A 14,177-nucleotide genomic window follows, 5' to 3' on the forward strand; every position below is an offset into this window, starting at 1 on the left:
CCATGCTGATAACTATGCAGCATAAGTCGATACTAAAGAGGGTCTCACGGCGCGGTGATATGCCGGCTGCCGACTTGGTATCTGTTGTTGATACTTGGGTCTGGGAGCACGAATATAACGGTAATTTACTTAGAGACGGCGGGAGTTGGAACCTTAGCCACTAGAAATGTTGCTCTGTCAGCTGTATGAAGCTTTCAATGCCAGGGGTGACTGTTTCGATACGCTTAAGTTCCTGAAAGTGAACTTAGTTCTTGTCGATCTCTATGCTCTCCAGACGCACCGATACATGTTAGCCCAGATCCAAGCTATTCACTATGTCATAATCGGCGCCCGCCAGCACCGACCTCTGCCTCTTCCGCTGTGACGGGAACAAATGTTGCGATCAACAAGGATGCTAGTGAGATTAGCATCCTGGCAAGATATGGAAATTAGTAGTTTCCAACCCTGGCTATTGGATGAATCTGCCGTCTGTCGCTCTAGGCGATCCTTAGGTCCATATCGGCTGTGCTCATCCAGACGCCGATGAATCTGCTGCTGTGAACGGTCTCGCCGCGCCAATAGTCCCTATATGGCTGCATATAAGTCAAGGTCTGGGGAGCCGTAGAAGAGGCAGTACTACTCCATCCTGTGGTGTGATATCTACCAGCACTCTCCACGCTGTGGTTTTTTGTGTTATTTCGGTCCTTCCAACCTACATCCCCGCCCAAGGCTCTTGGCAACAGTCAATCGACACTCACCATAACTGGCTTGGAACTTTCCACACAATCTCTCGACTATCTCCCGCACATCATGCATCCATTCACAGCTTATGCCCTCGGCGTCGCGGTCGTCGGTCTCATCGTTTACGCTGTCATCGACGCTGTCGGCAAGTACGACAAGAGGTACAACGTTCAGAACATGCCTGGCCCCTGGCAGGTACCGTGGGTTGGACGCATTCACGATCTTCCCATCGAGTTCATGTGGTTGAAGTTCAAGGAGTGGGCCGACATGTATGGTCCCATCTACCGGACGAAGATGTTGGGCGCGAACTTCATCATCATCACTGATGAGAAGATTGCCGAAGACATGCTTGTAAAAAAAGCAAAGTTGTATTCGGACCGACCCGAAATCAAGTCGCTGTTCGATGCCAAAAGCACATACGGCTCAATGGAGTACTTGCCTCTCATGGGAAAGAATCGTAAGTCCGCCGACGATGTTTGGAACGAATGTCGCTAACAAAAGTAGAATACTGGGCTCGTCAGCGAAAGTTCACTCACTCATACCTTACCGGTGCTACGAATGTGCGGTATAACGGTATCATGGAGTTCGAAGCCAAACGATGGATGGCCAGGCTCTTGGAGAACCCCGATGATTTCAGTTTTTCTCTCGAAGACATGTGCTCCAAGGTCATGTGCCAGTTGACATGGGACGACCCATCGCTCAGCATTCCTCTTACACCCAGCGCATGGGGTCTGCTCACTCAGATGTCTCCCGCCGGTCCGATCACTAACGTCTTGACTCCCCTCTGGGATTGGGTCCCCGAACCGATCAACCCCTGGAAGCTCCGGGAGCGCAAGCGCCATGATGATCAGCAAGCTTTCTTCATGCAGTGCCTCCAGAAGACCAAGAAGAGTATGGAGATGGGTAAGCAAAGGTCTTGCTTCACCAAGAATTATCTGGAAACCGCGGAAAAGTCAAACATCTCAGGTGACTACGAAGCGTCTTGCGTGATCGGAATGATGGCGCTTGTCGGTATTTTCACTGTCACTGGACCCATCTACTACTTCCTGATCAGCATGGTTCACCACCCTGAATGGCAGGTCAAGTGCCAAGAGGAGATTGACCGCGTTTGTGGCAACCAGCCTCCTGCCGTCGCCGATTTGCCCAACCTACCCATTCTCCGTGCGTGTATCAAGGAGACGATGCGATGGAAGCCAACGGTACCTACTGGTAAGTGCAGAATGAGCGACGGATGCTACTGAGACTGACCTGATATTAGGTGTTGCCCACGAAGCCGAGGCCGACGACTGGTTCCAAGGGTATTTCATCCCCAAGGGCACACGCATTCTTCCTCTCGACTGGGCTTTCCTTCGCAACCCTGTCAAGTACCCCCAGCCCGAGGAGTTCCGTCCCGAGCGATGGTTGGAAGCTGGATGGCCTACCTTCCAGGAGCCGTTGACCAAGTACCCTGACATCGTCGGCATGACATCTTTCGGCTGGGGCCAGCGCCAATGCCTGGGCATGTCCATCACTCGCGACGAGACCGTGACAGGCTGCGGAGCGCTGATGTGGGCCTTCAACCTCAGGCGTAAGGTCGATCCGGTTTCAGGCCAGGAAATCGAAGTACCATTGAACAAGTCCAACTCTTTGCTTATCATCAAGCCGGATCCATGGGAGATGGCATTCCAGCCCAGGAGCGAGATTCGCAAGCAGGAAGTGATCCAGCTCTGGGAGGAGGCTGAAGCGAAGGACATACAAGAGCGCGCCGCATTCGCGAAATCGGCCGAGATGAACGTTCTCGTACAGCCATAGGTAGATTTCCTTTGTTTGTTTGTTTGTTGTGCTGTGTTGTGTTGGGTATATCCGAGGGCATAGCTGAAAGGCACGGCGTTTGTGAGCGTTATCTTTTGCTCTCTCTTATCTTTCTCTTCCATAGTTGTCAGCCCATCGTCATCGCGGCTGGCTATATTTCGAAATCATTGTGTCGCATTCGACTTTTTCCAGATTTTATGCTTGCGGGCTATTGTGACTCCAAGAAACGATGACGAGAAGGAAGTAAATGTCACAGTCACGGGTAAGGGCAGCAGCTGGCTCTTATCTTATGTCTCCTGTCGGACGTTACACAGGAGGCTGTTCGTATTCGCTGTGAGGAGCCGACCAGATGGCGCTACGGTGTTCCGTGCCTCTCAGCTGTCTCCTGTCATGTCGAAGCCATGCCGCGGAATTCCGTCGCTGAAGCCAGCCAGCACCAGTATCCAAGTATTCAAGCAAGGCTATCCAGAATTTTTCAAGCTCCCTGACAATGCGGTCTACAAAGTGGCGATCTTTACGTCTGCCCTGACATGGGGGGCGTCCATGGCGCAATTTCCCCTCCGAGTACCCCTCCAAAGATGGCCCGAGCGCGGCCCTTTCCAAGCTCCAGCCTCGACAAGTCGATAGTGAGAGGCCCAATCAAGCCGCATGCCCCACACTTGTGCTGCACCTGTCATTGCTCTACGGAAGGAGCTATGGTGGCTATAAAAGGTGGCTAGGCAATTGCCCCTCTATTGCTCGCTCGTCTTTTAAAGCTGCCCCTCGTCCTTCCCATCAACACTCCATCACCACCACTTCTTCTTTATACAGCAAATTTCCATCCATCACAATGTCCAACCCCAGGGTCTTCTTCGACGTCACCATTGGCGGCTCGCCCGCAGGCAGAATTGTCATGGAGCTTTTCGCCGACCAGGTCCCCAAGGTAAGTGCCCCGCTATCAGAGTCTTCATCATCGCTCTTTTTGCCTTGAGACTCCAAATAGACGAGGCAGTAGCTAACTATCCCAAACAGACCGCCGAGAACTTCCGCGCTCTCTGCACCGGCGAGAAGGGTACTGGCCGCTCCGGCAAGCCCCTCCACTACAAGGGCTCCAACTTCCACCGCGTCATCCCCCAGTTCATGCTTCAGGGCGGTGACTTCACCCGCGGCAACGTACGTCGAAACCGCAAATATCTCCCTAGCGAACACTCTTGGCTGACAATGTGCAGGGCACCGGTGGTGAGAGCATTTACGGCGAGAAGTTCGATGACGAGAACTTCAACCTGAAGCACACTGGCCCTGGTATCCTCTCCATGGCTAATGCCGGACCTGGTGCGTCTATACTACTCGCTGACATACGGAGAACTGCATACTAATAAGGAAACCAGGTACCAACGGCTCCCAGTTCTTCATCTGCACCGTCAAGACCTCCTGGTTGGACGGCAAGCACGTCGTTTTCGGTCAGGTCGTCGAGGGTCTTGACGTCGTCCAGGCCATCGAGAAGGTCGGCTCCTCCAGCGGCTCCACCTCGAAGACCGTTTCCATTGCCAACTCTGGCCAATTGTAGAGCAAAAAGCAACAAGGTGCTTTCTTTCAAGCCTATAGAGCACATAACATTGCTCAGAATAATTGGCGATCGTACTGAAAGACTCATGATGACGACGATTCACGACAGACAACATGGCTTGATAAGAGGAGACAAGTGAGCATCTTTGGTTCGTCATAGTACTATAACTAGGAAATGACAATGATCCAAGCGCACTATACATATGTTCCAGGCTTTGCCGTCGTTCTGTGCCATCGTGATGTCCGAACATCTCTCACACTATACAATTGCGAAGTCCTAACTCGATATCAAAGGGCAGTGTAGACCAGTATCACGCTTAAAGAATCAGGCCCATGCGGTCAGGCCTCCTTGGCAAGCTAATCTCAATATAGCCGTAGCAGTAAACCAGCTTACCGGAGACAAGTGCATGAAGCATAAGTTACTAAAGTCCAGCATTCCTAATTGTCCTTGCTTGTAGCAAGAAGCGTATTCTTCGCGTCTTATACCGGTACTCTTTCACATATTGATGGGTTGGTATCGTCTACTCGTCTAGTAGGAACACATATCATAAGAAGGCAATTGGTGTATGTTTGTATGTGCATGATCATAATTCAGCGCTTGGCCTTATAAGGCCATGATTGACATGTACTGACTATAGCAGTGTTACCATGGCAGTGTTGAGTCGATTCTGGAAGTCGGACTCGATATGCACTTATTACTAGAATTTGGAACGTCTTCCGCCAAGGGATGCTAGTGCGGGAGTACAAGAAAATAGTCGACGTAAGGTATTTGTATCATGTCTATGTTGCATCTCTAGATAGGATGCACCATGATAGGAAGCCAGTTCTTTTTGGGTTTCTAAAGAAGACTCCGAAGTTAGACGTTATCGCATGAGTAGATCTTATCGCGGTGGAGCGAAGTGTTGATAGTAAGGCAGGGCAACACAGCACGTTCAAACAACTTAGTGTAGCAATCTTCATACAGGTGTATTTCCTCTACACCTTGTATTCGTTGTATGCAGTTATATGTATCGATGAAACTCTCTCATACAAGCCGTTGCTGTGGATCTGCTATAAGTAGGTTTCATGTAAGAGTGTATTAGTGCCGATCCACAATCAAGCAGGGTACAAAAGATGTCATACTGTAGTGATTGGTAAGAGATCTTAGTCTCCCTCCAAGCTACCCTTGTTGCGACCTTATACATTTTTCTACCGAAGGGCTCTTGCTACATAAACTCCTGCTACACCGCGATACAGAAAGAATGTAAGAAAGGGAGAAGACGGGAGGTCTTGATTCTTGATCAAGTCATATTCTCTTGGGTTTTGTCAAGTTCTCTTATCATGACGAGGGGTTTAGCACGAAGGAGCAGGAGTTCATCGGCGATGTACGTACATCTACTCCTATGGGGACGGTATCTTGTTGAGGCCTGTCGCAATAGGTTCAGCCCGGGGCTGAGTGCTGCACAGGGGCATAACTGAAGACGTAGAGTAGCAGCCTTCGATTCAGGCGGGGCTATTCTTCGAAGGCTATGGTATGCCGCCTCATTCACGGGGACCTGGTTAGGGGTTCAATGACCTTCAAGGCAACATCACGAAGGTCCTCCAAGCAGTTCATATGCTACATGGATGCCTAGAATAATTACTTACCCTGCGTACTGGTAAAGCTCACTTAACGGGCCGTGGGATGGCAACGCCTCACTGACGTGCAGATGTCCTGTGAGGCAAAGTGTGGGGAAGAACATGAGTCCTTCGAATCAAGTAACAGGAAGTTCGCTAAGTGGTCAGGCCCGATGGTATGCGCAGGCTAATCGTTGCGAACCGTTTGGTCAATATGCAGCAATCACTGCCCTCCGTGATGGCATCATTACCAGGATCCGCAGTCAGCACCTCTTCAGGGCGAAATCGACCACGTCTAGAAGGCTTGGACGCAACTGATGGGCAGCCTTAATCGGTTTCCCAACCTCAATGGAGCGATAAGTGGAGTGATGAAGTGGAGAAAGGACATCTAGAACCATTGACGTGGGATGAACGCATAGGAGGACGACAGCATTATGGCAGTGGCTTTTCGATATGCTCAGCTCTTTTATTTTCGACTACTATCGGATAGTTTCCCAGAATCCATCATCCGGTAGTCACGGATGAATAGGGCTCTGCGCTGTTGTTGTTGTCGTGGCTGGTGAGTGAGTCCAACACGTAACTCGCTCTCATTGGCTCTACAGTTTCGGTAGTGAAGCAGTTTTCTTTTGTTGGTGCAAAGGTACTGTGGAGTGACGCAAGATGAAATATTTTCCCTCACTGATATGTCGACGACAAACAGTTTGATCGGTACGCAGTAATGTAGCGATGACACGTTGTCGTGCTCTTTTCCCCAGACGTTAGCGTGCATGAACAGTTAGCTCCTTCCTACTTGCTTTTGTTTCAGCCAACAGTCACCTTCTCGCAGGCTCATCACAAAGATGATCATGCTCATCAGCCGTGGGCAATTTTGGTCCCTGGGAAACAGTGGAGAGAGCTAGCTCCCGGGTTGCGTATAGGCTGGTCCCTGCCAGCGTGGCCTGACGATAAGCTGGCAATCGAGGGGTGAATGAGCCGTTGCAACGCAAGACCCGATGATAGATGGCCAACTATCGCAATGCGCATGGACGTGCAGTTCCGATATGCGCAGCGTACGACCTAGGTACTAGCTGGCACGCATGACGTCGAGGCGGTCGGGTAGGCAGCAGAATCTTCCCACCGTCTGGTGACAACAACCAGGAGAGCCCGTCTAAAGATCCGTCTAGAAGTCCGTCGGCTTCGCGACACACGTGGGATGATCAGCCACCAGGGAGCGTCCCGTAGGCGCCCGGTGCCGAGAAGTAACCAAAAGTCAGCATCGGGTGAGCGCGTTCAACATGGGATGCCTGGCCGATCAGGCGGTGTCGCGAGAGGCTAGCTTTGCCTCTTCTTTGCGCCCGCTGAGTGAGCACTTGATGAATGGGCTGGGGTTTTTCACGGAGTACTGTGGATGAAGTCGGCTGTTTGGTGACGCCGTAAGGGCTGCCGTGAGCGTTGGGCGAGGCTTTGGTGTGGTGCAGGTGGAGGGTCAGCGAGTGGCAGCGATTCGCCCAGCCATCTGTAAATCGCTCGATGCAAGCAAGTCATGTGGTCAGTCGTGCCGGCGATTTGCTGGATGCGGCCAAGGGTGTTTGGAGGGATGCAGCACTATGCAGGCATCTGCGTGGGCCGTGATCGAGGACTCTGCGAGGGATCAACCGGCGTCTCGAACCCCGCGAGACACCACTCGCAGCTCCCAGGCAGCCCATTTACACCCTCCCACGCCATGCGCTGCGCCTCCATTCGTACTGCACTGCTGCTCAATTTCTGCGCCGGGTATTAATCCCCATCAGTCCTTGTCTCCGTCTTGTGCTGGGTCACCCTTTCGTGAGCTGTCTCAGATCACTGCGCCGCCTGCTTTACTCGTGCGCTTGACGTTCACGCTTCTACCACGCTCTTACTTATACGCTTGTTTGCGTTGCATGGCATTGTCATTCCATCCCCACCCACTTATCCGTTTCTGCATGTTTAGCAAATACCCCATCTAATATCATTATTACAAACCTACCCATTGCTACCACAAGACGTCACGTTACATCATGGCGCCGAACGCACATTGGAGGCAGTATCAGTCGAGTAATAGCACCACTTCTGGCCGCAGCGACAACAGTACCGCTTCTGGTCACAGCGACCACAGCGACCGCTCCTACGACACAGCGCCGACAGAGTATAGCGACCGAAGACCTTCTCTACTGCACAGCGAAACATGCCATCCCCGCGTACAAGGACGCGGTCGGGAACGAGACTACTTTGTACCTCAACACCAAGTCGACCGATATCCACAGCCCCCGCCACGCTCATCAGTCGACACGTATGCCTCGACGTCAGAAGAAGACCTCGCCGATGACCTCGATGATATGCCCGACTACGATGTGCCTACATATCGACACGAGCCGCTAGGTTGCGATGCCATCCCTACCACACCCCGCGACTTTGGAGAGCTCTTCCCTACATCCAAGCGTTTATCAATACGGCACGACGATTCGACCATCGACGGAAACATGAATCTGAGAGTAGATACACAGATTGAGGAACGCGGACATCGGAAACAGAACTATACTCTCTTCCACCTCCGCATGCAGGATCTTCGCACACGTCAATTCTCCCTCCGCCGATACTGCAGAGAGTCTGGACGCGAAGTCTGCCACTCGACACGCAAGTATCAGAAGCCGGCTGCCGAGATGCGACCAGTCTTACAACGCGCAAGCACAGCCCTCGCTAGTCTGGTCAAATCCGACTCTCGCCCCTCAACATCAGCTGGTCTGAAGCGGGCCGACTCCGGCTATGACTCAGTACAAGGCAGTGTTCATGACGACGACAACGATGATGACATGCCTTCGGAATCACGCCCCAAATCTGTTGGCTATTCCAAAGGCCGCGCCTTAATACCCACCAATACAATCAAGCTCGAGTTCTCAAATTACGCACATCTCGATGTTAAGCGCCGTGGGGCCAAGTCGTACAAGAAGTACGCCTTTGAATACTGGGGCGACAACTATTCCTGGAAACGCATTGTCAAGAAGGAAGGCCGCGAGCAACACGAGACTGTCTCCTACTACCTTGTCCGCGATGATAATGACAAGGAGCCGCTTGCGCATATCTGCCCCGTACGTTTGACGCAAGAAGAGGCACATGAGGAGGCTGCCCGTGGGGGCTGGATCCCACCGTGTTACATGCGTGTCACAGATGAGAAGATCCTGCATTCCGACTCGGACATCTCTGAGTAAGTACATACCGATAGAGCGACTCGTCCAAGGCAACAGCCAGCTAATTTATGAACAGTGTCGTTATGGCGACAGGCCTCATGGCTCTCGTGGACGACTGCATTAAGCGACGTTTCCACTCTAAACAGAGCACAACGATGCATATACCACTCCTCCGGAATCCATCCTTCAAGATGGCCAATCTAGAATACATTGGCCCTAAACGTCTCATCGATGAGATGTTCAACCGAAAACATCAAGATGGCAGCATGTCGAAGAGACGGACGTCGTCAGCGGCACGTCGTGTGCCAACATCAGTTTAGTAGCTTCTTCATTCGGCTCAAGTTTGACAATCGGAAATCCGCTGCGTTGGGACATACTCCATCTGCACCAGGAAATTGCAGCACGTTCTCGCATCTTGCACAACCAACCTGTCAGAACTCTTCTGTTGGGATAGTCGCCTGTGGGTAGCTGCAGTTCTTGCATTGTTGGTACTCAGTTTCTCTTTTACACCTTGGTGTTTGGCATGCGCATGATCGTTTGGTCTGCAGTATGCATAGCGCTGTTTGTTCGCTGCATTTGTTGAGCCTTTTATTGTTACACAGGATACCAACCGGCGTGGATGTCCTGCATATGCACATAGCATCGCCCCTTTTGGTTTACGAATCCCCACGTTATCATTCTTGGATCGATACATACTTGGATCGAAGTTACGATACCACATTTTTGGAACGAATAATGACCTGAGCTTATGTTGCTCTTTACAATTGGTTCGCAACTTGCCATACGTGAGAGTTTTCTATCTTCGTTGCTGCCGTGGTTACACTGCAGCACGCTTCCGGTTCCAAATGAAGCTGTGCGAGTCCCGTGTCTACACAGCGTTCATTCGACCGCAGCTTTCCCTGGACTGATGTTTGCTTACGCGTTAGGAGACAAGCCCGTTCATTGAACGCATATTACCGGCTGAATGGTACTGACAGGTTACAGTGCTTCATGCGCCGTCGCGGCACATGGCTCAAAGATCCTCCAGCAACATCACTACACCGGCGCGTTTTCCACGATAGTTGATCTTAACTCCGCACCTTTTCCGCGTCATCCTAGCATTCTCGACCACGACATCGGCTCAACGCTATTCGTACAACTTACTGACCTTTTGCGCATGAAGCCACGAGATAGATCGAGGTAATTTTCCATCACTACGCAGTAGGGTGGTTATCATACCAGCAGATCGCGCTGGATGTATACTGATTCTGCGCAGCCCACCACACTCTGCGGAGCATTAGATTTAGGCATGTCCTTAGTCGACATTTATTAGACGAGTTACTTACGACAGGATTATGGTAATGGCGTTCAAGGTTTGGTACTCGAAACAGCCAATCATGGTTTATTGTCGTCTTGTCAGGCTGTAGCAAGCGCAACTTTAGACCTCGTGTTTGCGAAACCAGAATTTACGTAGTTTGACCTTCGCTTTACGATAAACTATCCGTTGATCATCCGTGGGTCGTGGCGTTATCATCATACGAGAGCGTACAAACGGCAGGTACCCGTCTCCCTTTACCCCATGATAGGTCTTATTGCCTTTTTGCCACTTTGAGCATTTTCTATGCCAAGTAAGCGAGCGGAAACACCTCAACTGTCCGTTTCGTGCCGTCGACAGCACTATTGAAACGGCTCGTCCGCTTCACAGTTTATGGATGTCTTTTCATGTTGTTGGATATATTTGAGATGTGACTTACCAAACAATACCCTTCGGTATGATATCATTGCCGCCAAAACGAAGAATAGGCAGGGTCCCTGTGAACACTACTGCACAGTGACCTGGCATCGCTTCACACTAGCCGTAATGTCTTGCAACCATGTGGAGTCAAACGAGTTTTTGGGCTGAAGTTCCAAAACACCCTCACGAAGCAGCCACGGCTTTGAATTGCGTGTTCTTCATGCAGCTCTCCCCATTACGGGGTTTGGCAAGCACCCTATCCGTACATACTATCAGCAGCTGCCGACAGACTGTCGCCAACTCGCTGTAAGCAATGTTCGGCCATGCATTTCTGAAGCTATGTTTGGGGTTCTTGCGTGCCCCATCGGCCCGCTCTTGAAGGCGTTCTTCCAACCCAATGGCTCGGGTGTGGAAAACTCGTCATTGGCCACGGAAACTCACCTCGCAGACGGCTTCTAGCAGGATATGCGCATGTCACTTGCGAGAAGAGCATGACCGACGAGACGGATCGTTGCATGTGTTATTTACTCACTGCTACAACTTTCTGCTTCTCCCGCTTCTAAGTGAGGCTCTGCGTAGCTCGTACAGTTTATAAGTAGCTGCTCGTCTCAAAGCACTGCTAGGCTTATTGCATCGAACTTTCAAACCCTTCTCAACCTTCGATCTTCATCCCCTGCAATCTGCATCTTTCTTGTTACCACGCTCTTTCCACAGTCATACACAAACATTCTTATCATGGCCAACCAAGAGTCGTGGTCGCAACGTCTTCGAGGCTTGTCTTCCCATCCCAATCATCGAATCAATGCACGCTGACATGCTTTCCAGACCATTGTCTTGTAAGAGGCCTTCAAGAACCAACATACACGGACCTGTCTGATCGCCGCGGTAAGTCAATAGTAGATCCTTAGTACGCCATATAATCCGATGAACGGCTGGCTAACTCCAAACTCAGGAGGTCGAACAGCCTGGTCAACTATGGTCACGATCAACGGGACCAACTTCCAGGCAAGGTTTTGGTACGATGGTACCTATCTTCCCAATGCGAAAGAAGACTGCGCCGAGATCGCGCTGCGATCCCTTACTGGGTATACGAATACAACTCAGCCACCACCGCCGGCAAGCCACTATCGAGCCGTTGGGAGTCGTCAGGACTCGGCTGTCAACGCCGATTAGTTTCACCAGTGATCTTGCTACGCTTCCTCAGTGAAGTTAGCCGCTGCGAATTGCTCTTTGTTTATGGTGGAAATTTGTCGGGTATGGAGGTTTGGTATTCGGAGTCGGGGAGGAAACCTAAAAGGTGGCGGCTGTGTCGTTATATTGTAGTTTATTCGTGTGCAAAGGAACAACTTTCTACACGGCTGGCGGCTCTCTTCCTCAAACTTTGTTTGCACGGTAGTGCAACGTCGTCGCTTCTCTAACCGCTCGATCGTGGCACACTAAGCTCTAGCGCGCCTACTGAATTGACGTCTCTCCATCGTGACGACTTCTCAGATTACACAAACTTCTTCACTCAGCTCCTTGCCCATCAAGCTATACCGGCAAAATGAATCAGAAGCATCTACATCAACGCGGTGTTATTACGTCTAGAATGCCCAGACCAGTCTCGCCAACACTTTCGGCTTGATTGGTAGTCCTGGCCTCGCTGCTACTCCGGAATGCCCAAAGACATGACTGCAGATCAGATAACGCCGGCCCATAAACCGACCGGTACAACTAATAACGATATATAGGCGCCCGGCACATACTTTCCGCAGGCGAGTTCGTTTATCCTGGACTAGCTGCCAGTGCGGCCCCACTCTCCTTGAGTGGAATGTACGGATCAGAATTTGCGTGCAGCGCACTGCCTGTTGCCTAGGCTGCCTCGGTTCCAGTGAACGAGATATGAGCTGACTCCGCTCCGAGAGCATCAGGCGCAACAGACGTGGCAGTACCTCTATCGGTGGGATTGAAGAGCAATCCAGAATACACTGCCCATCCACGTGTCCCTCTCCTCCAAAACCCAACCGCCATGAACATATGAGAGCTCAAACACGTTGCATCTCGCTACCCCATATCCATGCTCACGATTCATTGCATGATATGCATCGAAACCATGCAGACCATTCCAGGTACTTGCATCAAGAGAATTCCACAACCCAAGAGGCGCCCATTCATCATTCAAGACACGTCGCATATGCATTTCATTTATGTTGGATGCTTGTGACACCTTTGACGTGGGTTTACAGGAGCCAGGGATCGGAGGACTCTGCCACGCTATTGGGCCGCATTCGCCGAAATTGGTCGCAATATTGGGTGAACATGCGCCTCGAAGTTGATAGCTTGATTGAAACACAGTGGAGGGTGGAAGGGCTGTAAAATTGCAGAGGCTTTCTTGCTGGACAAAAGCAATACGAGATAACGTAAGAAAGCTTACCAGAGCGTCCTTCCCACGTTAGGACTGCGACGAGAAAACAAATAGCGACGGCATACACACAATTCGGCTACTGAGATGTTGTACCACAGCAGTGTTCGAGGCTTCCGCGGAGCATGGTAAAGAGAACTCGAGCTCGCATTGATCCTTGGAAAGGCTGTTCAGTGCAGTGACAAATCATAGGCTATGTGCCGTTGTCATTCGAGCGCTAAAGCACCCACTTGCAAATCTCATGCGCACACAGAAGACAACGGCTGCAAACTGTATCCACTCCGCTATGTCCAAGACTTTGTGGTGAGTTCATTCACGCCTGAATGCTGTTCGACAAGGGACCAACCTTCGTTCTGGTGTGTGCTGGAACTGCATCAAAGGAGATGCAAGTGTAGTCTGAGCGTCGCTTAGTTTCGGTAGGTTCGTCGGCCCACGTAGGATTGCAGCAGGATTCATGCTGACACATAGTTAGGCGTTTCTCCCAGACTAATTCTTCGAAAGTATTCATGCCAGATGAGGAAACTACTTCCACGTCAGCTATTCGAATTTTGAACGAGAGCCCCTTGAATAAGTCGTGGTTGCAGTTAGCGACCTACTTAGTACGTTCACTCCCTGTAGGATCACTGATGCAGATCGCCGCGAAAGTGCCGTCTCTCCCCGATGAAGCTATCCTGCTCAGTCTGCAAGCCGCTGATTTTCCCTCTTCATCTAACTAGAGAGGGTTAATCGATTGTTCGAATCAATCGATTGCACTCTTCCTTTTGTTCATCATCTTTATTATACCACTGCTTTGTCGCGCCGCCGTACCCTGCGTCGTCCGCTCACCGGAGATCCGATATCTCGATCCAAACAAGGCGCTTCACCTTACATCAACTACTTGCCTGGCGAATCGTACGATACACACTTGTACAAGTACATCCAACAACGAAGAGTACTCCTTCCCGCTTTCGACATCTCTCCCGACAGCCCAGCCAACGCGCAGAACCTGTGTCCATAACTTTGGCGGCGACGACCGAAACCAGACAATACAATCACATATCAGGACTACACTAAAGTGGCGGTAGTCATGAGACTCAGGCATATCCTTGCTCAATATTGCCACGCTTGCACGACTGGCCTAAGTGCATGGTCGCTCCTGCTGGCAGCACACACACACCAATGATCCGGGAGTCTTGGACGAGCGCGGGACTGCAACACTCGAGTGCGTTGAGGTCTTGTTCATCTTTGT

At 51.0% G+C, this 14,177-nt stretch overlaps 3 protein-coding genes across 3 annotated transcripts; all 3 read left to right on the top strand.

Moving 5' to 3' along the window:
• Nucleotides 1–789: 789 nt before the first annotated feature.
• On the top strand, nt 790–2,511 carry ALTATR162_LOCUS2336 (uncharacterized protein; the record flags this gene model as incomplete). The annotated part of the gene is made up of 3 exons (XM_043309940.1): nt 790–1,177; nt 1,225–1,929; nt 1,979–2,511. 3 exons carry the CDS (start codon nt 790–792, stop codon nt 2,509–2,511), a joined length of 1,626 nt encoding a protein of 541 aa, XP_043165875.1.
• An 829-nt stretch (nt 2,512–3,340) lies between these two features.
• On the top strand, nt 3,341–4,296 carry ALTATR162_LOCUS2337 (uncharacterized protein; the record flags this gene model as incomplete). The annotated part of the gene is made up of 6 exons (XM_043309941.1): nt 3,341–3,433; nt 3,523–3,663; nt 3,720–3,822; nt 3,879–4,053; nt 4,115–4,192; nt 4,248–4,296. The coding sequence occupies 6 exons, from the start codon at nt 3,341–3,343 to the stop codon at nt 4,294–4,296; spliced, it is 639 nt and encodes a 212-aa protein (XP_043165876.1).
• Nucleotides 4,297–7,667: 3,371 nt separating this feature from the next.
• ALTATR162_LOCUS2338 (uncharacterized protein) lies at nt 7,668–9,154 on the top strand (the record flags this gene model as incomplete). Its single annotated transcript, XM_043309942.1, has 2 exons — nt 7,668–8,851; nt 8,911–9,154. The coding sequence occupies 2 exons, from the start codon at nt 7,668–7,670 to the stop codon at nt 9,152–9,154; spliced, it is 1,428 nt and encodes a 475-aa protein (XP_043165877.1).
• Between the last annotated feature and the right edge of the window lie 5,023 nt (nt 9,155–14,177).

The sequence above is a fragment of the Alternaria atra genome (genome assembly GCF_907166805.1).
Source record: "Alternaria atra isolate CS162 genome assembly, contig: 21, whole genome shotgun sequence".
In the NCBI taxonomy this organism is placed as follows: Eukaryota; Fungi; Ascomycota; class Dothideomycetes; order Pleosporales; family Pleosporaceae; genus Alternaria; species Alternaria atra.